The sequence below is a fragment of the Megalobrama amblycephala genome, linkage group LG17 (assembly GCF_018812025.1).
Source record: "Megalobrama amblycephala isolate DHTTF-2021 linkage group LG17, ASM1881202v1, whole genome shotgun sequence".
NCBI lineage: Eukaryota > Metazoa > Chordata > Actinopteri > Cypriniformes > Xenocyprididae > Megalobrama > Megalobrama amblycephala.
The window spans coordinates 25,695,415-25,721,241 of NC_063060.1; the positions used below are offsets into that span (position 1 = coordinate 25,695,415).

The 25,827-nt window shown below is 39.3% G+C and overlaps 1 protein-coding gene across 4 annotated transcripts in view; it reads right to left on the reverse strand.

Annotated features, from left to right (window-relative positions):
- The window catches only part of greb1l (GREB1 like retinoic acid receptor coactivator), a 58,603-nt gene that overhangs the window by 19,704 nt on the left and 13,072 nt on the right, over positions 1-25,827 (reverse strand). The window contains exons 2-15 of one of the 4 annotated variants that reach the window (XM_048163363.1): positions 23,074-23,174; positions 21,232-21,267; positions 10,614-10,698; positions 9,250-9,409; positions 8,878-9,054; positions 7,174-7,350; positions 6,829-7,005; positions 5,459-5,581; positions 4,763-4,879; positions 3,619-3,759; positions 3,281-3,403; positions 2,664-2,804; positions 2,006-2,191; positions 115-417 (exon numbers count right to left, since the gene is read on the reverse strand). In XM_048163363.1, the coding sequence (XP_048019320.1) occupies positions 115-417; positions 2,006-2,191; positions 2,664-2,804; positions 3,281-3,403; positions 3,619-3,759; positions 4,763-4,879; positions 5,459-5,581; positions 6,829-7,005; positions 7,174-7,350; positions 8,878-9,054; positions 9,250-9,406 (1,822 nt within the window). In that variant the 5' untranslated portion in view covers positions 9,407-9,409; positions 10,614-10,698; positions 21,232-21,267; positions 23,074-23,174. The remainder of the gene's footprint in view (positions 1-114; positions 418-2,005; positions 2,192-2,663; positions 2,805-3,280; positions 3,404-3,618; positions 3,760-4,762; positions 4,880-5,458; positions 5,582-6,828; positions 7,006-7,173; positions 7,351-8,877; positions 9,055-9,249; positions 9,410-10,613; positions 10,699-21,231; positions 21,268-23,073; positions 23,175-25,827) is intronic. The other 3 variants (XM_048163362.1, XM_048163364.1, XM_048163361.1) reach the window with 3 other exon arrangements.

Genomic DNA, 25,827 nt, shown 5'->3' on the forward strand with positions numbered 1-25,827 from the left:
TTTATTTTTGGGTCAACTAACCCTGTAAATGGCATTCTTATATCATGTAAAGGTCATAAATGGACAAAAATGAAACTATAACTAAGAATAAGTCTCGAGAGCAGCAGAACTTACCCAACACGAGCACGCAGAACTCATTTACTCCACTTTTGGAGGTGCAGATAATGAGCACATAGTTGGGCAGACACTGCTGCTGCTGCGGTGGCGTTTCACTCAGAGAGCGCAGCGACTCAGAGATGCCCTCCCCCAGGGAGCCGTGGGTGGCCAGAACCTGAACGCTGCCCCCTGACACACTGGCTTCCATTCGAGCTAGCCAGGGCAGCTGGGACGGCGACATGGGAGGGCCAATCGGGCCGCACAGCATGGCTTTCAGTACGATCTGCTCAAATTCTTCCCGTAATGGGATCTGCTCCGTACCTGCATTAAATACAAAAAAAAAAAAAGAACAAACTGTGGTCACCTCACTATAAAGCAAGTACTAATTGCTCTTGTATAACACTTGATCTTGATGCATTTGAAATAAGGTATTTAACAAGCTGTGCACTTTTATCCATGTATCATAAGTGTACAAAAGGTGGACTGATAAATTCACGGTACTAATGCATTAAAGGGGTCACAACATGGATTTTTTATTTTAAAGGTCCCGTTTTTCGTGGTTTTTTGAAGCTTTGATTGTGTTTATAGTGTGCAATACAACATGAGTTCATGTTTCGCGTGTAAAAAAACACAGTATTTTTCACATAATTTACTTATCTGTATACCGCTGTTTCCACTGTCATAAAAACGGGCTGATGACTTCCTTATTCTATGAAGTCACTCCTTCAGAAATACGTAACGAGTTCTGATTGTGCCAGCGGTTCCTGTGTTGTGATTCGACAGCAGTTTAGCGCATCTTGCCCGGAAAGGTCACGCCTCTTACCATAACGTGGAGATGCACGCGCTCAGTGTTATTGTAAACATGTCTTTAATTTTACCCTATCAATTTGAGCCGGAATCAGACCCGGTGATTGGACTGCGGGATGAAAATAACAGCGTTTCAACGACATGGCGACAAACACACTCTACAAACACAACTCTTGTGTATTCCTGTGGGCGGAGGTTAGTCAAAAAACTGTTTTAGTGACGTCATTAAAGAAGGAAGTAGAGGGATGTAGTCCAAACTGGCCGTTCGATGTAGGCGACTTTTGTTAAATAAAATATCTCGCTTGGCATTGAACTTTGAGCTTTAAAAATGTACAGATTTTATTTATACTCTAACAACAACATTACACACTAACTAAAGTTTGAAACATGGGATCACGAAGAACGGGACCTCTGGTTCCTTTTGGTTCACTATATGACAGACAAAGCATTATGAAATCATTTACTTACGGTTTATAATGCAGCTGCTGTCAGATCCAGTACAGCTGACTGCTTCATCTGTCAACAAATGTTTCTTTGCGAACTCTCCATTACACTGTGCCTTATGTACAAAACAAAATGCTCCGGACAACCAAAAAATCCTCTGACGCGATCTGGGATGCCATTAAAATAAACCATCCACTCACTTCCGACACACTTGTTTCTGACTCTGGGATCTTACTGAAGTCTGTACAGGGATGCAAACTAGCCGTTTAAACTGGACGCATCAAAGCGAACGTTCTTTCACTCTTCCATCTGTCCTGTTGACAGACTCAAGCGCATGGATATATATCCTATATCCAGTGTAGACAGCATCAGTGATTATAATGGGTTCTATTTGCTTTTGATGCGACGCAACGCTCGCATCTAGTGTAGGCAAATATCAGCAGTTAGGTGACTGAATGCCAGTTGGCGGGGCCTGTGGTGCGATGATATATAACTGTTCGAAGATGTCTTGCTCTGGAGGCAGTCATATGCAAATGTCAAACTCGCAATATCAAAACGGCAAAAAGGCAAATTTGATTTCTCATGCCATGACCCCTTTAAAAGTTATTTTCAAAAATGATTATCTGTGTTCTGATGTTTGTATGTCGGTATTATTTACCCAGTCGAGCGAGGTATTGCAGTGTGAGCAGTATCATGGTCTCTGTGGTGAGTAACTGGCTTGCCGACATGCCCAGACTGGCGAGGGTCTTCTCATTGAGCTCTCTGCCCTTATAGCAGCTCACCAGCAGGGGGCTCACCACCAGATCACCCACATTGCCGAAGAAGTATGGTAAAGTGCCTTGACCTGGAGAGGAAATTCAAACAAACCATGCAGTCACACACACATCCAAACAGTTATTAGGGAAAAGATGATCTCAAGAGATCTGGTTAAATTGTGTGCTGGTGTGATGAACCTATTTCTGTAAAACTGAAAATGTCATGCATTATTATTTCTTATTTCAGATCATGCTAGTTCAACATAAAATAAGAAATAATAATTAAGAATCCTCATGCCTATTTAAGATATAAATTAACAACTTTAAAAAAAGACGAATGAAGAAATACAAAGAAGTAACAATAAAGGATGATGCCGACTTAACAAGATATAGATTAACTGCTTTATAAGATTTTCTTTTCAAGAATTCCATTCTATTTATAATGATATCAGGACAATTGGATCCTTCTGACATTTTTAATTATGCTCACTAAAAATATCAAAATATTAATTCATAAAATAAAAACATTTTATAACAGTGTTATGAAGACAGAGCACTGACCAATGAGAAGGACTGGCCGGACCCCGGAGGAGTTCAGAAGGTTGTCAGGAATTATGACAGTTTCTCCTGCTGTGATTGGTTGGGGTTGTATGACCCCTGACACTGATGGAGGCTGTTGATTGGGCAGGGACAATAAAGAACCTGGAACAAAGGAGCAAAACATTAAATGTATTTTTTTTTTTACTGGAACATATAGCATGTGCAATTGTGGAAACCTAATAATACTTTGGATGGATCTCTTCAGCCTCTCAAGCTTTGTTAATGTGACACTCCAATCATTGGTGAGGACAGGAAAACTAAGCTACAGGGATCTCCAAGCTCCAATCCTTCTGTTGTTTCAAGGCATAAACCCTCCAAGCTTCTGCTAAACACTTCAGGACCTAATTTAACGTGATCTTTCACCCCTGTTTTTATGGAAACAATGAATAAATCATCCTTGTGGATGTAATATGTCATGTCCCTTGGTACTTGTTAAAATAAAAAGCGAAGGTAATCAAATTCATGTCTGTTTTCTGCTCTGGGACACGCATAAACAGTTGGAATCAACTGACTGCACAGACAAACAGCGTAGAAAAAGAATAACAACAAATCAACAAAGCTAATTAAGTCGGACCCACCAGAGCTGCACGGCAGCGGTCGGATGGCTGGCACAGGGACAGCCGTGGCTGGGACGGGCACTAGAGAGGTGGGGTGCCAGCTACGGTGGCGCTTTTTGGGTGGTCCTGATGACATAGAGGATGCTGCAAGAAAGAGCAGATATAGAATAGTAAATGTTTTTTTATCATCAAGATAATCATTTCATTTTATATTTTGACCAAATGCAAATTTCTTGAAGATGCCATCTAAAAACATCTGCTGAGTTAAAATAGACTATTGCTGTTGTGCATCAGCGAGATGATTTGACCACTAATGACATGCATGAGGCAGCATTGTGATTGGCTGGTTTAATTCTTACCCGGACTGTCTCCAGATTCTGTGGCCCTATAGCCATGATTAGGTGTGGCGAGTGGATTTGTATGAGGGGGGCTCAGTAGACTGGACCGCCCGTCCATACTCAGACCATTAGTTAGACCGTTTACTCGCAGGGCAGTGGGAACTAAACAACAAATACATGTTGGGAATTTAAGAAACAGTGCGAAAAAATAAATAAATAAATATATAAATATATATATATATATATATATATATATATATATATATATATATATACACACACACACACACACACACACACAAATCATACCTACATGGGATATAGATTAACCACTTTCAAAAGCGTTTTTTGTTACAAATATATAAAACAAATAGTGAAAAACAATTAAGATTAAAATGCTTTCAAGCATTTCCCAAGTGCCCTGAGGGGTGTCATGTTTTGCACACTAATGGCTAATGTCCACTTTTCTGGTGACAGACTATGCAAACTCCCCTACCTACACACAAGCACACAAATTCAATAGGGAGGAAAGCATTCTTGCCATTTCTGAAGGAGAATGGGTCCTGTGGAGCACAGTTTATTGATTACCTTTAACTCATGGCATATTGATAATGAACTGCTAGGCAACTTTTACATCTATTATTCCTGACACATTCACAAATAGGACACATGTGTTAAACATAAATCATTGGGAATTTGAAGCGTGGGTTGACATTAAAACCCTTAATACAGAATTCTGTTCTTGTATTGATGACTTGGAGTGCGTTTATATGTGTGTGTTTGCAAAAGTGTGTACAGAGGTTGTGATGTGTAAGCAGCCAATACAAATGACCTTCTGAGAAAAGATTAATTCTGTCCTTTTGCAGAGAAAAACAAACAATGAAGCAGCCAACAACATTTGAACCACAAAGTTGACGGTAATTAGCTTAATGCTAAGGCTGAATGTACGGTTCGGTTTGTTCTCTAATTCAAAATATGAGAAATTATGACCAAGAAGCACATTGAATTGTCAAATTCAACTGACCCCTCAAAACCATTTTAACAGCTGCTTAAGTTGAACGTTTTAATGCAAAAGCAAGTTGTACTTCCATATATGGCTTTTTAGCTTGGTATTATGAGCAATCAATGCTACTTTAAATTCAAAATGTGGACAAATATATTGTACCGATTGGTAACGTCTTGGTCCCGTGAGTCGGTGTGTTCAACGGTTTGAGGAAGCCCATCTCTGGGGGTCCAAAAATCCCTGAGGATGAGCCAGATTGCATGCGAGCAGGAGGCGAGTCTGTGGATCAAAGAACAACGTATTATAAATGCAGCTTTACTTTTTTACTCAAAATGGAAATTAAAAGGTTTGGCACAATATTTAGTTAAAAGACCAAAATTTGTTACATTTGGTTACAATAATGATGAGCTCTTCTCCTATTTTGTGCATTATAAAAGACTGTTATCGTCACTAATGAACGCACTCTGTGGCCAGCTGCCCGGCTCTCTGAATGGTGTTGTGAGGAAGAATGAGACAATGACTTGCTTTCTTTCACCAAACACTGTTGGGTAAACACTGTGTGGCCTCCAGCCAGATGTCACCAAATGCTGAGTAGCCCCCCCAGCCCTCTTTAACCCTAGGTTTCACCCCCCACCCCCATATCTACCCTCCCCCAGAACAGAACATGACCTCTGTGCATGCAGGACTAAGCAGAAACCAACAGAAGATGGACATCCTCCCCTGGACAGATGCAGCATGTGTTGTCTTACACTGGACCTCCTATGAGGTTTTCACAATGAGAAACATCTCTGTGCAGGCCCTTTTTTAAATACTAGAGAGCTTGGCACACGATATTTGATGGTCCACACCTACACTCACCTGAGAGGGGGAAGGGAGATGGACTGTGGCCATTTGTATCTCCATTTTCCTTGCCGCTTAGTGAGGATGAAGAACTAGGCTTGGATGAAGAAGCACTGCTTGAGAATGGCCGTGTCTTACAATCTGTGAAAAACAGCATTTATCTTTAAATTCTAAGTTAATGTTGAGTGAACCGTCCTTCTCATTGTCAAATCAAACAGGTTCAGTAACAACTTCATGTTTTTGTTTTTTGTTTTTCTCCATGTTATAGGTCTGGTATAAGCTGCAGATAATTTCAGTGAACATTCAAACTCTATATTTTTTCTGTAATTTCTGTGGAAGAAATCATCAATTATCAATGTATCAATTTGCAAATAAGTTTGAATTTGCAATTAAATAGAAATTTCAATTAATTGCGTAATAACTTTGATATTTAAATTTTATTATTTATTATTAATTTGAAAATAAACACACAAATGCAAATTTGAATTAGCAATTAAATTACATTTAAATTATTTCAATTATTTTTTTACTTTAATATTTGAGTTATTTAACATTTAAAAATTTAGCAGAAAATTCAACAAAAATTTAAATTTGGAAATTATCTTTAAATACAAGGATTAGTTCACCCAAAAATTAAAATTCTGTCATTAATTACTCACCCTCACATCATTCCACATCCGTAAGACCTTTGTTCATCGTCGAAACACAAATTAAGGTCTTTTGATGAAATCCTAAAGGTTTTTTATCCTCCATTGAAAGCAGCGAAATTAACACATTCAGTGTCCAGAAAAGTAGTAAAAACACCTTTAAAATAGTCAATCTGACTACAGTGGTTCAACCTTAATGTTATGAAGCGACGAAAATGCTTTTTGGCTCTTTATTGGCCGTCTCCTGCATCAGCATCACATGCGTGCCTCGTGCTGCTCACGTGAAGAGGCATCGGCCAATACTGAGCCACTGTTTGGACATAGAACCTGGAAGCTGCAATGAAAATGGCGTACCAGAGGACAGACAAATTGGCTGAATAAAGTCATTATTTTTGTTTTGTTTTTGCACTCAAAAAGTATTCTCAACGCTTCATAAAATTACGGTTGAACCACCGTAGTCACGTTAACTACTTTAACGATGCTTTTACTACTAATTTCATTGCTTTCAATGGAGGATAAGAAACCTCTCAGAATATCAAAATATCTTAATTTGTGTTCCAAATATGAACGAAGGTCTTACGGGTGTGGAACGACATGAGGGTGAGTATTTAATGACAGAAATTTTATTTTTGGGTGAACTAACCCTTTAATCCATTTGCTCGGACAGTTAATCGTGAATTTAAAACTAAATTTAAACAAGGCATTATACATTATCTGTGCCATCATGCAACATGTGGGTACCTTTCCAGCAAATGAGGGCTCCCTTGCACAGAGCACCCTGAGAGTTCTTCACCAGGTAGTACTTTAAGTGCTTCTGCTTCTTCGGCTGAGTGGATAACTTCAGGTTAATGTGGTTGGAAAACTCGGTAAAGTAGCGGAACCCTTTCTCACCACAGCCTACACAGTTCCCTGAAAACCCTTCATGAATTCACAAAAAAATACATCAATATGCTTGCGAAAGACTGAAAGACTACACAAAGTATTTTGAAAAGTTTTTGACGTAACATTTCACAGATTTGTAGAATAAATTATTTATTTAACTTCATCCTACTGAAGTAGGTTGTGAAATTGAATTGGAACCCCAACCTAAAAGTGCATTTTTCCCATTCTCATCTGGCAGGAAACGCTTGTCCACTGCACAGACAAGGATGTGCTCTGGGATGCTGGGCGATTTGGCACCAACCAGCTCAAAACCTGCGGGAACCTCAATAGATTCTGTTGCCATGGAAACCAGGCGTAGATCCTTTCCTGCTTGACAGAACCCTGGGCACAGATGACTTGAGTCAGCGTTATAATGAAGATCGGCCATGTTGTTATAGCTAAATGTACAATGATTCACGGTTTACACAATGTTTCAATGCCAGTGTCTCAAATTTTGCAATGTCATTACCATAAATTTCACCTTGACACTGAGTTGACACTTATGGTGTGTTCACACTTGGTAGATTTGGTTTGATTAAAACAAACTCTGGTGCAAATGCTTTGTTAGTACTGTTCATTTGAATAAACGTGAATGCTGCCGAACACTGTTGTGCACCAAACAAGTGGACCAAAAAGATGGCTCTTGGCCCATTTACAAACAAACTCTAATGTATCATTTTCTTTTTTGATCTGGACCAAAAGAACTAAACTACAAGTATGAACATACCCTTAAAGTTTGCTCTGTTTATAACACCCTGCTTTCATAGGACTTGGAATATATGGCATACAAGTTGTATTGACTATTGTTATTGTACTTTTTATTGTGCTTTTTTGTCACCTTTAACAACATATTTTGCATAGCGGACGTAATCTATTTTCCGTGAATGTGCAAGACTTCCAATTCATTAGCTGCATTAGGTAAATAACCAGAAGAAGTGCAGTAAATGGACCAATAGCCACGTTTCCATTATAGATTTGTGCAAAATTTTTGCGATATTTTCTAAACATCTATAAAAAACTTCCAAAACAAAATGACAACGTTTCCATTAACCAATGTTATGCGACTAAAACATCTTTTTTTTTCCTCTCACAAGAAGTCATTCCAAAAATCATGGCAACGGATGTTGGTAGGTTTACGTAGCCTATATCCCAGCCACTGCACTAGCCATTATTTTTAATCAAAGGAAACATAGGCATGTTATCCAAGCATTTAAGGCAAGGAAAGCCTCTTATACTTGGAAGCGGCCACGTTTTCCCCTCCTATCTGCTTTGAGGATCTAAATTCAAATTGTGGCATTTCTTTGTTGTTTAGAATGCAGTAGTCCCATAATACTTTTGTCTTTTATGAGTTTAATGAAGAACTCTTGTCTTCTGTCCAAACATACTGCTCCCTCTTTAAAGAATGATCGACTTTTACATACGCCAGGTGACCTGTAAATACGGAAAAACTGTTTCCATTAAAGTTTTGCAAAACTTTCCTTTTTCGATTTGCCTGAAAATCCACCTAATGCGAGCATAAACATTTTTTGCGATACGTGGAAGTTTTTGACGTGTTTCCATTAGGCGTATGTTCAATTCGCAATTTTAATTTGTGCAATTTAAAGGGTAATGGAAACACGGCTACTGTGACCAATGTGTTTATGATTATAAATAAAAAATAATTTGAAAACAAATACCAGTTTTCAATATCAGGCAGCATATCAGACTGATTTTGTACAACTAAATTAACTGAAAGTGGATGACACCGGAAGCCTTGCACATTCAATTTAAGAACGGCCACACCTACTCTTACTTTAAAAATAAGGTTAATAAATCAGTCATATGTGTTTGGAACAACATGTTTTTTTCTGGGTTTTTTTATGTTATTACCATCAGTAGTGCAGCAACCATCAGGAGGAGGTCCCTGCAGGTAAGGCAACGGTGGGCTGCTGGTGTCTGAATCATCCTCGTCATCCATATCATCAATGGAATTGGAGGACTGGCAGTTCACCAGCACATGGCTGGATGGGTCGGACCTCAGACTCAGGTTCATTTTGGGCTTAATATCTGGAGGGCAGAATCAGTAACAGGTGTGCTGTTGCTTTACATATACACACACATGAGCTTTACATATACGTGTGCACATATGAGCTTTTTGATGAATTTGTAGAAAATCGCTAAAGTAAGTCTCTTCATAAAATGCAAATTATGACTAATACCAAATCATGCTCAATTCCTGTGAAGGCAAAATGTCTTGCTTACCTTCCAGGTTGCTAGGATACTGATCGGGCTCGAGATACAGCTGTGTGAATACAGGCTGTGGATCACCACTGCTCGATCTTAATGAGGCCTCTATAGAGTTGTGAAGAGCTTCCTCAAAGCGGGCAGATTTCAGCTGCCCTGCGTATGAATTCCCCATGGTCTGAAATGAAACAGCACATTATTCACAAATTCATTTTGTTTAAATCTGCCCTATATAAATACCACATACACACACATCACAATTGGTTCAGTTTTATTTTAAACTTGAAAAAAGAACTTTTCATTTTCAAGGAAATCCATTTATAAGGAAGATGAGAAGGAAGGAGACATTAATATAATGTTCTGATGGACTGCATGGATGAGATTTTAATATCACCCTGAACAAGGCTATTTTTAGTCTTTCGTAGAATAGTTCTTAAAACTTTTGCTGCAGTATTAACAGTCCAGGCACATTTTCCTGAGCATGAGCAGGTTTTTGAGACAGTCAGACACTATACTGTATCAGAAGTGTCACAAGGCCTAATTTCAAACAGTGGGACCTACGCAAATCAAATTGTAATGGAGGTCTGATCAACAACAATCAAGTAAAAGGTAGCCTATGTGACTAAAACAACCATCCTTAGGAATTTTCTGCAGACTCTGATTTGTTTTGTTTTGTTCAGACATACTCAACTATAAAAAAGAAAAATAAGGGATAAGGGTACAGTCAGTAAGACATTATCACAAAATAAACTGTGATGGGATCAACAAGTCCCTGATGCTAATCTGAAGGGTCCTACATCGCCTTTAAAGGGTTTATTTAGCAATAATTACAAAGCTAACTGTACATTATCCCAGAAATATTTCAATGCAGAAAGGCACAGTTGACCAATAACAATTGGGTACTCCAGAGAGCCATGAAATACATTTTTTAATACAAATAATTATTAATAACTGTAGCCATTTATTAAAAGTAGCCCCTGACAAGTGACAACCTGTCACGTAATACAGCTGTTAGCATGTAACTAGCAACTTTTACCTTTGAGCTATCTGTCAGACCATCTGCTCTGAATTAACGCTTTCATTTGCACTTCTGATTCCATTTCCTTTACTCTTTTTACATTTTTTGTCTTGTTACAAAACAAACAAAAGCTCTGTATTGTTTGCTGTTTTGATCCGGATGACAATCAAGAAAACAAATTATGACAAATGAGTTTGTCGCCATCAATGACTCAGCAGGGCCCAAGAGTTCTCATATTTGATAATTAAGTATGTGTATATAACAATAGAACTGTAACAACAGAAATATCACATTTAGAAAATATTATCAATAAATGACATTGTTCAAAGACTTGATTGCCTATTATCACAGGAAGCCACTATACCTTTGATTATATTTCTTTAGCAGTAGAAGGACAGGATCACCTCTTCTCCATGGTATATCAATGTTGAACCGCAGTACTCCTGCACCTACAGACATATGGCAAATGGTCAGACACAAGACAAGTTTCATTTAGAGTATAAATGCCATAAAAATTAACATATGGTACATAACTTTGTTTGGGCAATACACTGAGAATATATTGGGAAAACAAAGCCAATATACATGAGATATTCCCAGAGCTGCTCGGACTGATCATTTCAACTATTCCAGCATCAGAGACTGGGTTTATTATGATTTAAATGCACTGAATGAAGAATTTATTATGGTACTAATCAATAAGAATAATATGTAGTGAGTATTAATTCATGTATTATCTCAGATCAGACAGTTGTTTGTAAAGTATAAAAGATTGCAGTGATCTTCAACATATGTAGCTGTTAACTGATAACACTGAGGGATGAGTTATATGACACTATGACCTCAAGGGAATGTTTGTGGAACGCATAGGGGAAAGAACCTCCATGTCTCTTACTTCCAGACTTACACAAAGACTGATGGGACAGGTTTTGTTCTTTTGGCCTGGTTAAAACAAGAGTGAAATGCAGTAAAGCCATCAATCAATCAGGTAAATACTTCTGTCAAGAGTATCCCAAATTTGCAAAGAATATATGACCTGTATACTTTTGAAAATCAGAAAATAAAATATATGGGGGATTTTTATTATTAGTTTTTTTAAAAATCTAGATTACAAGATGGATAGATCTATTTAAATATAATGACCTCTACCAAGTGACACCAGGATTAGCTTTAAAATAAATACAATTACAATTAATATAGTATTATATATCTGCATTTATTTGATAATTAAGTGCTTTTTGAATGATTACCAAGAAAATCAGATCTAATTAATCTAATCTAATTAATTTCCTAAGAGGCACGCTACCATCAGATCCACTTGAAAAACCTTCCTCTATGAGACTCCACAATGGATTTGGATCAGTTTTTTTCAGATAAAAGCAAAGAAAACAAAGATTTTTAACATGGCAAATTGTTGGTGGGATTATGCATGGGTCATGTGGACAACAAATTGCACCCACTTTTTTTTTTACAAACAGCTCACTAGAGGCCTGTTGGGCCACGTTTCAACTAATCACTCATCTTTGTACTGTGGTAAACAGAGAAAAAGTGAAATAACATCGCTTGAGCATAGTTCGGTCTTGCCTTCAGGGTTCTCAGGGTCCAGTTTGACTGCTAATGACATTTAGGAGTGTTAAATGCTAATGTGGACATGCCTGCAGAGAGCCCTGCCTTTAGGCCAAGAGCTGTTTCAGCTTAAGTCACCTCTTACTGCTTCTTATATTGTTTTCTAATTCTGTCTGATTATCCCTACAATACATTAAACACAAAAATCTGACTAGACACAGATTTACATCTAAAATGACACCAAGCCCCTTTTATTTACAAAAAAAAAAAAGAGAAAAATAATGTAGTTAAATTCTGATAAAAACAAATATGACACTTAAAGTGTACAAGCAATGAACATATAGGCTACGTTCTTTCTTTCAGCAAAACGTGTTAGTGTGACTCAAATGGTGTGTTTCAAGATTTTCCAATACCAACTAAAGAAATCAAAAGCTCTATAAATACAAACAAGGGGATCCTGAAATAGCCAAGAAGGGAAACACAGCCAAAACAAACCAAACCGCAGACATAATTATGCAAAGCTGCAAAAGTTAATTTACTTTGCTGGTAATGTTTGTTTTTGTCACAGATTAACAATTTTAAAACAGTGTGCTCCAACAGACGCAACAAGTACAGATTTCAGACCACTGTTTGGGTGCCACATGTAGATTGATGCATTAGTTTCTTGACCTAATTTTGTGACGTAGATTTTAATGTCTTTTTATTAATAACAACAGAAGAATGAATACATTTAGCATGGCCGTTATTAGTTGGTGGAGCAATTTGTATGCTTCATTCAATAATGAACAACATGCTAAATATATTTATGTCTCTGCAATTTTATGGACTTTTTTCAGAGTGCAGACCTTTTTGATTTCTTATTCTTGTAAAAGTTCTTTGGCCTCAGTACCTGAACATGTTTGGAAAGCTCTGTTTTATTTATAATATATTTCTAAAATAGGTGGAGGTCAAAAAGGTTTAGATGGAATGTGCCATATGTGGCAGTAAATGTGGCAACAGTCCCACACTGCACTGTACCACTAAAAGCCTTTCTCTCAATCCACTCCCTCTTTTGTTTCCTCTCTTATCTGCATAATTACATTAAACTGCTGACAATGGGAGAGGAGAGCTAGCTTTCAACAAACTTTCAATGAACAAATTCTCTTTTTTGTTGTTTCACAAAAATGTCTGATGAAAATGTATAAAGTACAAACATACAGATTAAAAACAAGAACTTAAAGCAACACACAATTGCATGTTTTCAATGATTCATATCTTTATGTACATCTAAACATAAGAGTAACACTCTATTTTGTAAAGTTTGCTCAGCCCTCATGACTGTCCAGTTCACACTTAGTTTATATTACATTCAGAGATACTCACTAAAGGAAAGACGGTTTAAAAAGCAAAACTTCAAGCTTGGGGGGGATGGGACAGAGATTAGCTAATGCAAAAATGCAAATATCTTTAAATAAACGGGGCGCTAAGAGCCATGGTCATTGACACCATGTTAGCAGGAGCTGGAGAGTGTCAAAGAATCTAACATGACGCTTCTGTACCTTCATAAGCAGCCAGGGTGTGGAGTGTGCCTCAACGATTCCCACTGAAGACCTTAAATCAGATGACTAAAACACAGCCTATTTCCATAGGAAATGTCCTTTGGATATCCAAAAACAGCGTGACAGTATTCCTTGTCCTTGTTGCGAGCTAGGAGCTCCCTGGTCATGATAGTCCTGAGTTGGGGTAGCAAAGAATGATTCCAGGTACTCCAGCAGGCCAACCTTTCTGTCCTGCACTCAGTGGTTCTGGCTACACAAACCATCCAACACTCACATACACAATCAGCAGGCCCTCCCCCTGTTCCCTTTGCCTCCTCCCTCTTCTTGGCCATTTGCTCTGTGGGGCGAGAGGGGCATTCTCTCAGGACTCATTCATCTTGGCCCTTGCTGACCCCCTAAGGTGACAGATGCTGTTGTGGAGAGGGCCATACCGCCGAGCATGGCACAATAGAGGCAAGGCGCCTCTGCACGCCACACGCGTGCTGTGTTCGCCATGCATGATGCGCAGATGCCCCTCTCTCAACATGACACCGGAGACTGCTAAGTTCCATGCTCGCAGATGGGGGTACAACGTAAGGCAAGGGATCGTTTTCCTCCCCTTCTGCCACTCCCTGTTTTATTGGGGCCATTTTACTGATAGGACACACCAATGGCAAACTAGGGACACTTGCTAAAGAATGTGGGGTCGGTCCGCAGTTTGTCCGTTGGCCTTGCCTGAACTCACGGCCCTCCCCTCACTGAAGGTTGACGATTAACTGAGAATTTAGGCCCATTGTAAATAGCCGAATGGCGAGGACTCATCTGGTCAAAATAACTTGATAGGAGATTGATGTTTTGCACTTTACTGAATTGATCATTTCCTACCGTGTGCCACAGAGAAGTGGCTCAGAGGAAGTGGAGGAGATTTGAACGCAAATACAGGAGGATCGGGTTCCCCTGGTGCTTCAGGCTCTCTCCAACAATGACTCCATCTCTCTTCTTATCTCGCAAGATAATAGGAAAATATTGTCACTCAGTTCACTCTTTAATTTTGGGGCAGTAATTGAAAACAGGAAGAGTAACAGGCGGTATTTAAATACAGCAGTACTGCTCTATTTGTGAACTGGTTCATTACGACTTATTATGGATCCAATATGCACCTCTAATAATAATCTCGCCCTATTCTGACATAAAGTGTTACCTCAAGTTTCATCAGCCTGACCCTATCTGATGACTTTGAAGGGTAAATATACACAGTAGATTTAATCAACACAGCCGAGATCCTGTTTTGTCTGCAGCATGTAGTAGGATTTGTTAATAATTGATAACAGCCTTGTCCATAGAACAAAAAGGTGACTTGATGAAATGGTCAAAGAGTGTGCTGAGAACCGTACCAGTGTAATGCATTTGTCAAAGTTAAAAACACAAAGAATTTGTCAGGCAAACAACAAAACAGCCATGTCAACAAACCAATCCATTAGAGGCAAGCGCTTGGTACGGAATACTTTTTTTTTTTTTTAATAAAAACATTTAAATAACCTTGCAGGAAATGTGGTAGATTGAATTATAGATGATTTTTGATCTGGCTGTACAGTAAATGAGTAGTTTATTTTGTTTTCACAACTCTTGTTGTAGCAAAGACACAACAGTTGGTCTAAAATCGAGCCATATACTTCTTCTCACCCTAATAAGAATTAGTAGATAGGGGCTAAAGCAGTATAGGAGTCAGCTTTAAACAATGACCTCCCACCCTCAGAGGGCTTTATTAGCCCCCCAGAGTCATTTATGCTGTCATTCCAGCTAATCTGGAGGCTTTGTCTAAACATTGTTTATTTTAATTGCAAGGTTTCTCCTTCAGATACCATTTGGACCACACAATGTCCCCAAGGATTTGTTATCGACAAATGCTTCATATTCAATATCTGAAACTACGTATTTCTGTGAATAAATTTGAAAGGCTCTTAGCCAGATTTTGTGTCAAGATTGCAAAAAGAAAAGAAAAAAAAGTATATTAAAATGCTGCACAAGTTCAATTTTCTAGGAAACCAAAGTGCTGATTCAAGTTTCTGGCTTTAACACTATCAGACCTTAATAGGTCACTGGAAAAGAAGAAAGAGAGCAAAGCGTAGGTTTCCTTTGCTCAATTGAGCTTGTGGATAGAACAAAAGAGTCAGTGAGTGAGCTAGCCCTCCTCTCGCCCATCCTTCAGCGCTGCTTTGAGTCTCCAGCCCTGGGCACTGACAATGGGAAGTATCTTTTCCACTGCTACCTGAGTAGAGATGAGTCATGTGGTGGTGGCTCTTTCAACATCTTCTGGAGTTCTGCTTTGTCTTGTTCTCTACTTCCTTTTGAGAAGCACTCTATTCTCTTGAGGTACAGCAAAACTGCCTCATTCCAGAAAGACAGCACCATTGTTTACATCTAGTGAGACAAATACAACTTGGTGAATTTTTGGGCCAACAAAAGCCCAGTTTGAGGTGAACCACAGTAGAACTAAGAACTAACCACTTACAGAATCCAAGTCTTTAAAAAAAAATCTCATTATCCAAAGAGGCTCTAACTTAATCTAAATTTAGACCAACAAAAGCACAGTGTGAGGCCAACCAGAGCATAAGTTCTGAGTTCAGAATGTAAGTTTTAGAGGTGTGACTTTTGCTCCTTGCTTTCATTCAGAGAATTGCTCAATCCAAATCCAACTGGACAAACTTAATCCAAATATAGCAACTTAATCTGAATCTGGACCAACAAATGGTTTCTTTGGCTTCTTTCTCAGAAACACTCAATCCAAATCCAATGCCACAAACTTAATCCAAATGGAGCAACCTAATCTAAATTTGAAGTTGGACCAACAAAAGCATAGATTGGGGCATAGACTGTGAGTGCTATATCTAAACTTTGAAAAGAGAACTGTTTGACTGTCTTATTGAGTGTGGGTTTTTAGAAGTGTGATGAAATTCTCATCCTCGCATGGTTGTAAAAAACCAACTGAGCATCACATACATGAGGTGAGAGCAGAACGTGATTTTAACGTAGTGACAAATGAGCATCAGCTGGGTAGGAGGGAGAAATCGAGGTGGCAACTGCCACAGCCCATCAGGGTCTTCAGGAGCTATCTACTCAGTGTCAGAAAAAACAAATCCACCCTATCACAGGCCAATTACAACAGCCTGACAATGTCTCTGTCACGTGAAAGCCAATGCTATCCCGGCACATTCGGCCTCTCTTACCACATAAGGTCTATTCCGGGCATGAGGCGTGGGGTCTCACGCCACTTGTCGCACCGCTGGCAGGTTGTTGTTCCCTAAGCCCTGCGCTCATTTGCCTATTAAAGCCCTCTCACAGACTTCCTGCTGGGGTCCTGAAGTGCAAATAGGGGCTTTTCCAGTGTGGCCAACATAACCAGGGCTGTGGAGATAACCTCCTCCACTTGGCCACACGAACCAAAGGGGGGGAAGGGAGGCTTGGGGGGAGGCAACACAACAAGCTGAAAGCCAAAGCTGAAATCAGTAGAAGAGAGAAAACCCTGACTGGTCAGCTAGGGATTGGCTCAAGGGGGGTGGAGGTGACAGCCTGGGGAGAGGATTAGTTCAGCAGTGAACGGGGGTAGTGGTGGGCCAAGGTTAGCCAGGGTTTAAGGGGGTGGAGGCCTGGGAGGTTCAACAAAAGGAGTATTTGGGCAGATGAAGAAGTCATCATCATTAAGCCACTGGAAGTTTACTGTCCAGTTATAAAAGTGACTGGAAAATGAGAGGGGCAAGAGGGCAACCCCAGAGATACGGTCAGTAGACTGCAGCGGGGTGGGATTGTGGGAGTGCTGGGCTCATTTATTAGACTTAAAAATGGTCTTTGTGTGACCGAGGCACTGATTAGAGTGTTGACCTTGCCATACATTCAGCCGGAGTGAATGGCTTTAATTTAACCTTCAACTAAATCCTGCACTTAGACAAAATGCTTTATGTCAGTAATTAACAAAGACCCTTTTGGAAAACCTCCTATTAGTGCAATTCAAGAATACAGGCAAGAAAACTTTGGAAGAATATGAATTTACAGCACCATATCAGTTATTAATTATATTAGAGATTTTTTAATTTATCAATTTTGGTCAAAATATCAATAATATTTAATTGTGAATGTTCATTTTCTCTATTTTCACATTTAGCTTACATTTGCCATCATACAACTCCCACTTATAGTTAAACTTTAAAAACATGAATACTGTTAAATACAATCTTTCACAAATGATGCATGTGAATGAACAAATATCCAATTTTCATCCTGTATATTATTTTTGTCACGCTTAATTTAACCCGTATCATTTAAAACTACTGATTTTAGTTTTTAGTGTTTAACTTAATTTGACAAATTATAATAGAATTTTAACATTAGCCATTTAACAGTTATTGGCCAAAACCTGAAAATAATTATCAACCATAATTGGAGTCACACTGGAGCTTTGGAAAAGCTTCATTTAGAAGGCACCCAAAATGATCTGCTCAAGTATAAATTCTCAAAGATTGTGTGTGAATCTTTGAGCAATCCTGCACATCTGGTTAACTGGAAAAGGTCAACTACAGTTTTACACCTCAATGCCAAAGTGTTGCTGCCACATGCTCAAACAACCAATGAGGACAACAATATTGGAAGTTATGTGCATGAATATGACCAGTTTTCCTAGATAAGGAGTAGATTCTCAGCAATTAAACATTAAGACCTAATCTTTATTCCAAAATCTATGGTGTCCATGGGAAAATCAAGTGTCCTGATACCATGACAACAAACAAAGAGCTCAATCTGGGTGAAGAACAGCAAGGCTGCTCTGGCCAATAAACCGGAGACCTGCCGATGAACCCAACCCTGCATTTTACAACACAGACCACAGCTGTTATTCACTAGGGACAATAATAGTTCAACTAACGGGTTAAATGCATTTCTTTTTGCTGTATGATTTGTTATTTGTTTGCTGTTATGCACTGAAAACTGGTGGACATTTGGAAATAGACAAATTTAAGTGTTTATGTTCCACTGTAAGTGCTCTTTTTGGCTTAAACATTTGGTGAGCTCACACATTCACCTCCTGGTTCCTAATGGTTTGTTTGTCCTGCTCTTGTTTTCTGGATTAAATGGCCTTTATAGTCAGACATTTTTGTTACAGTATAAAAAGGGCTCTTGTTTAATGGCTCTGTGTCACATGAAGCACATATTATCAAAACAGACAAGCCTTATCAGGTGACAAGGGCCAAAGAGAGGTCAGATGTGTTTCCTGACACAATTCCTCATGCTTTAACGCTTCATCCATCATTATTCAGGTGAAGAATGGCAGTGCTGGTCAAGACACCAATTCAACCAGATGTAACTGAGAGACAAAGTTTAGAGAACTATCATAAATCACAACATTATAATGTACAGTATGATAATGGAAATGGATATTCATTATGAGATTTGCAAAACATCTAACTAATTAAATTATTAGTGTTTTTATAATTAGTGTTTTTTAAAGATTAACTTTAAGTGGCTGTTGGATGTCGGCAAAAATAAATGTAAAAATTGGGAAATGAGCATGAATGACATAAAAAAATAATTTCAATGTTCTTCCTTGTGATTCTTTGAAACTCTTCAAGTTATACATTTTTTTTAAAAAGTTCTTAAATCTCTCACTAGACTGCTGTGATGATAACCAAAATGACAGAAGTCTAAAAGGTACATTTCTGTTAGATGCCACTTAATGCCAAAATATGAATATATTACTGTAATGAAATATTTTGCTGTCATCAACAACACATAGATGCCTTTTAATTACTGCAACAGAAATAAATAATTTCCAAGAAAATTAACAGCTCAGAGTAGAATCTCAGAGTAGTCACAATATTTATAACAAAGTGAAAACAACTGATAATGACATCAGTACTAGCCACTGAGTAGATAGCTGACATAGCCACTGACATGGCAAGTTATGCCTAGACATGGCTAGTTGAATTCCTCAATGACCAGAGTAAGATAAATATCCAGGCAAAAAAGACTAAATGATTCAAATAAAAGCGTTTGTAACTCAGAGCAAAGAAACTGCGCTTTCCCCTTCTGAGAGTCACAAAGCCACCTTGGAAAAGTAAGTGACAAATGAACAATGAGGGTCTTTAATGTTCTCAGGAAAGACCCCTGTCCTGACCCCCTCCCCGCTTCCTCGCGGAGCGCTCAACTGTATCCATCATGCTCCTCTTCCTGACCCCAGGCAGCCTCTGCCGCATCAGGACTGCTATGTGTGTGTGTGTGGTGGGTAACAGTAGTGTCATGCTGATAAAGCCGAGTGAGTTGCCTACGGTGATAGGGTCGACAATTTAAATCCTTTTGCTTCTTTTTTGTTGTTGCGATGTAACAAAAGCAGGTTCAACCTATTGTCCAGTGCTGACACAGACACAAACCCTTTCCTAACAGTCAGACTCCTCTCAAATCAACTCTAATCTATCAGATCTGAAATGACTACTCTAGATTTGTTTTGTGATGTGCTTCGAGTTACTCTAATTGATTATGAAGACACGTTATACCAGCCAAACAGTTAAGTCATCCCTTGGTATGCAGGGATCCATTGTTTTAAATGTAAAACAATAATTGTTAACAGTAAACCACAATGTGAGAATATGAAATCTCTTTCAAACAGCATGTATTTATTTACTGTACATTGGTGTCAAGCAAGCATGTTTGTGTTGCCGTTGACCATATTTGATGTGTGTTGATCAATGTTTATATGTGAATAAAAGCCTAAATTAAATTTGTTCATCATAAAAAGAAATCATGTCTGTTCCGAAGCTTTGGATTAAACTACCAAATTCATTTGGATTTTGTTTACGAGAGCTTTATGAACTTTTTTAATTGTCAATGTTTTGGGTGAATGGACTTTCAATGTGACAGAAATCTTTCAGTTTTCATAAAAAATATCTTTATTTGTGTTTCGAAGATGGATGAAAATCTTTTGGGTTTGGACCGACACAAGGGTGAGTAAATGACAGAATTGTATTTTTTGTGTGAACTGTTCCTTAAAGGTGAAGTATATAAGATTTTTAATTTTAAAATATATTCTTTTAACCTAGTTTATCATTCATTGACTACATGCCATTCATGGGTTTATCTCCCCAAAAATGTGTAAACACTGAGTTTGGGGTGTGGCTACTGTAGCAGGCGAAGCCAGAGGGTGTTTAGGCAGTGTGGAGCCACGACTGATGCGTTACATGGGAAAGACATACGGCTTTGGGTACAGGAGTGCAAGCCAAACTCAATTTAGACCTTCAAAGATTAAATAGGTCATGAACCCGTCAAAGGGGCATTGCGGGGCATTGCGATGCAATGCACTACAATGCACGATTCAATACATCATGATGCACCCATTTAAGAAAGACAAATTTACCAGTTTATAATGTTTACTTTGATATGCCTCAAACAGCTAGGTGCCACTAATAGTTCCAAAACAACATACTTCAACTATAAAGAACACTGATCGAGCCATAGACTTTAGACATGCAAGAAAGCAATTAAAGAAATCAAACACTTGCCCGACTGCATGTGCGGCACACAATTTCAACTATCTTACAGCAACAGGTCTAAAGAAGACTTCTAATGTAATATACAGAGAGTTTATCTGAGAAGAAGCAGCCATCAAGACAGTAGCATATGTTCCTCATGGGTAAATATTTGCCCTCTGACTTATCATTAGTGGCAAGGCCACAAGATGCTTACTGAGGTCAGCCAAAACACAGCAACTCCAAAAGTACATTGAATTCATAATTACTATATTGATACTGAGAGACCCTCTAAATGGGACTGTAAATGTACTGTTAATTTCAATGTTAAAGGGATAGTTCACTCAAAATTAAAAAAAAAAAAAAAAAAAAACTCAAAAAATGTACTCACCCTCATGTTGTTCAAAACCATGAGACTTTCATCCATCTTTGAAACAAAATTTGAAACAAAAAACACAGACACAGTCAAATCATTTACATAATGACCAACACAATCTACCAAAAGAAGTGCAAATTAGCATTGGGTCAATACAGGCGCAACTTTTTACATATAATATACAGATAACGTCTTCCTCTGGCGTCCTAAAGAAATTAATACGAGTGGAAAATATTTTCTCCCTTCTATCATGCACTCTCTGTTCTCTGGGGTGTCTCCTCCTAGCAGCAACAATTGCAGCCATGTTGCAAAATGGGTTAAGACATGCTTTTTTGGGGGCGTTAAATAATGGCGCAAATAATTTGACTAGCGCAAATATTAGTAAATCGTGTTGATTCATTTAAATACTCTCCTCCCATAAATTTTGCGTCTGAAAGGGAAACTCCAACAAATGCATATGAAATAAGGTCCTCAGCAAAAACAACTCAGTCCATGCCTTTTGCACTGCGTCTATAGTAAATCTCGACATTAGTTTTTTAATGCCAAAAGAGGGTTTGCGCTGGCGCAAGCTGTTAGTAAATCTGGCCCATAGGCTTTTATTTACATCTAAACAATAATCAACACACACACATATATAGCATATCACATAGGATAAACATGGAAGCGCAAACATGTGTGCATGATGCACAAAAAAAAAAAAATCAATAATTACATCTGTTCTTCATATAAAGTGATTGTATCTCTTCACAGGACTGGTGACAGGACTTAAACCACTTATTAATATGGATTTATTTTATAATGCCTTTATGAGCAATTTGGATCTCCTAAGTTTTAGTTAGTTAGACTTTCAATGGAGGGACAGAAACCTCTCAGGTTTCATTAAAAAATATCCCTTAATTTGTGTTTTGAAGATTAAACAAAGTCATAAAGATTTAAGCCAAAATGAGGGGTAGTATATGGAGACAGAATTTTAATTTTTGGATGAACCAACACCTTAAGTCTTTACGGTATTCTGGTCTCTTGTTATGCAAGTGTATGAATCTTCAGGATTTCTTTTCTTCTGTTTTATCATCTGCTAGGTGAAAATTGTAAATCTGATCATTCAAGTAAAAGCACAACTGTCCTTAAGAGCATGATGAGTTATGAGCCAAAATAATAATTATTAAAGCCTTAGAAAGCACCATTAATAAGACTAGTCTATGTAAAACACAGGTGCACAATATCCAACAGTATCAAATAGTTTTAAATTAATGCTTTCAGTAGCTATCTGATCCTCTAATAAAAATGAGTGGGGGTCTAAGGAAAGATATGGGACTGAACTTATTGGTAAAAGATCACTGTTTTGACCAGGATCCATTTATTCATGCAGTAGAGACAGTATTCTTCTGAGATCAGGTGAGGATTCGAGCCAACAGTTTTTTCTCTCTCTGTCTCAGCTAGAATGTGGAGTCCAGCATTGGTTGTGGTCACCATGACTTTGGCCAGCCCGCCCCCATTAGCTTTCACTCCCCACCCCTCACCCCATCTCCCCTGAGCCAGTTGTGGTGACCTTGGTCTTAGCCGAGTGTGTGAGAGGCTTCATGCAGAGCACAGAAGAGGTCGAAGATTGCTAAAACATTTGGATAGAGCTTTAGGTTTAATCAAAACAGAGTGTGGAAAAAAGAAACAGAGTGTGATTTTTATGAGGTTCATCGCATTCTCAAAGTGAAGGAATCTCTGAAGCATTTCCAAAAGAAAATGCCAAGTTTGACAGGTTCATTCAGTACCTCCAAAGAATGTTAAAAAAAATGCTGTGGAGTTTTTGTGCATGTGTTTGATAATGTGAGGTATATAAAAGCAGAGAGCAGCTCTACTTACAATTATAGTAGATTTGGCCTTGCAAGTCATAAAATAAGAACAAATTAAAGAGCTTCATGGTGATCTGAGAGAATAATGATTACTCCAGACATTTGTGTGCCCTGCAAAATAATAAAAAAAGTGTTATCCAACAAATTAGTTAGCAGCAGGTTTCCAGAAAAGGCACAGCTCATGAAAAACACACTCGCTACTCTGTTAAGGCAAGAAAATTAAGTTCCCTATCTGTCAGTTACTTCAACATTGTCCAACCATGAGCGCTCGGGACAGGGCGGAGGAGTCCACTCAAGCCCAATGCTCGTGCCGCCTCCAGTGTAGTACACCAGCCTCCTTTTATGCCTGTATGTCCGTGGGACTGGTTGGCATGCAAATTCCACTCGCCAGTGGAATGTACTGACACTGTGGGTTGCTTTTGGGAGTTCCAAACACCTCTGACGTATTCAGAAAAGGCCAATGAAACTGGCGAGTGGAATTAGCATGCCAGCCAGTCCCACGGACATACAGGCATAAAAGGAGGCTGGCGTACTACACTGGAGGGGGCACAAGCATTGGGCTCGAGTGGACTCCTCCACCCCGTCCCGAGCGCTCACGGTTGGACGATTGGTCCCTGGGGTCGGGGCATGATGTACAGCCACACTCAAGCCTAGCAACAAATCTAGCAACTTCTTGGACAAACCTTATCTAGATTCCGTTACTCGCCCACTTGTCTATATTTATATTAATATAGATTAGTGGACTCACCAGTATGACCAGTTTTAGCTACTTTCAAACAAAAGCAATTGGCAACAATGCTTGGAAGGCACCTTTCTTTGCCAGAACACAATTATTGTCTTAATCAGGTTAATATCAGAATATTGTTGTCCATGTAAACATACTCAGTGAAAGATCTACACTGGGGTAGTTCCAACCCAGAGATAATCCAGGAACTGCGCTCGGCGACCGACTATGCCCTACGGGCTATGAAGGTCACAGGCACCGAGTCGGGCAATGTCCACAATTGTGGTGCAGGATCGCCATCTGTGTCTTGACCTTGCAGAGATTCGGGATGCCGAGAAAGTGCACTTTCTCAGTGCCCCCATTGCTCAGGATGGCTTATTCGGCAACACATTCAAGGATTTTGCACAGGAGTTCTCAGCAGTAAAGAAGCAGATGGAGGCCATCAAACACATCGCCTAGGCACGGGTCCTCTTCTACCTCTAGACCCCCAAGATGCCAAGCCCTGCCTGCTCATCGCCGAGAATTGAAGTCTCTGCGAGCCACTCACATTTCGGGTGACCTTAATCACGCAGCAGACTCGCTTTCTCCATGGAGAGTGTACACTCCATCCCCAGGTGGCCCAGCTGATATACAGTAGATTCTGAGAAGCACAGGTAGACCTGTTTACTTCCTATGAATCTTCCCACTGGGGCCCCCTCGGCATGGATGCACTGGCACACAGCTACCCCAAGGTCATGGGCTTGAGAAGTACTTGTCCGCTTTCACCCTTAAGGTGTACATGGTTGCGAAAGCAACAAACCACGCCACTGGGGGTGGCAGGTCTCTGGGGAAGCACAACCTAATTAGGTTCCTGAGAGGCGCACAGAGTTTAAATCCTCTGAGACCGAACCTCATCCCTTCTTGACGGACCTTTCTGACTGCACTCACCTCCGTCAAGAGGCTTGGGTTCCTCCAAGCCCTCTCTGTTAGCAAGACATCCCTAGAGTTTGGTCCGGCAGACTCTCATGTTGTCCTGAGACCCAGGCCTTGCTATGTGCCCAAAGGTACCACTACTCCTTTCAGGGATCAAGCAGTGAGCTTGCAAGCAATCCCTCCTGATGAGGGAGACCCAGCCCTGTCTCTGTTGTGTCCAGTGTGTGCTTGGACTGTGCACAGAGCTTTAGATGATCTGAACAGCTTTTTGTCTGCTTTGGAGGTCAGCAGAAGGGGAAGGCTGTCTCTAAACAGAGAATGGCCCACTGGATTGTGGATGCCATTCTTCTGGTTTACCAGGCCCGATGCATACCATGCCCTCTGGGAGTGAGAGCTCACTCTACCAGGGACGTTGCAGCCACTTTGGCTTTAGCAAATGGGGCCTCACTGGCAGACATCTATAGAGCTGTAGGCTGGGCTACACCCAACACCTTTGTAAGATTCTATAATCTCTGTGTAGAGCCAGTTTCGTCTTGGGTGTAGCACTTGCATTTAGAGCCTTTCAACTCTCTAATTTGATAATGTGTGTTAGTTTGTCAAGGAGAGTTCCCCATGTCTTCTGGTGAACCCAAGACACCTTTTTCTACCTTCAAGCCCTCATCGGTGGCCAAGTTCGACAGAGGAACTTGTGGTATGCCCCTTTTCATATGAGCCTTTGTACTTGGGTTAAGTGGTCCATATGTGCTGATTATCTTGATTTATGTTGTTACATTACTTTATTGTATCTTTATTAAATCTGTAATACATTTATGTTGGTTCTGTATTCTGAGTGATTTTTTTTTTTTTTTTTTTTAGAATAATAGAGATGCTATTATTATATGATATAATGAGAAGTACCTATTTTATGATTAATCTAAAAGTTCCTGCCTCAAATGCTGAGATCAGTGTTGCTATTCAAGTTTGGAACTGCAGCTATGTAGGACAGAGCTCACACACAGACACCTCGTCCTTCATCGTGACATGTCTTCCTTCCAGCCAAGCTGCTGGCAACCTCTTAGATTTGTTTCCAGACATGTTTCCTAACAAATGACTGGAGGCTAGTGCAGATAAGCTGTATGCACTGAAGAC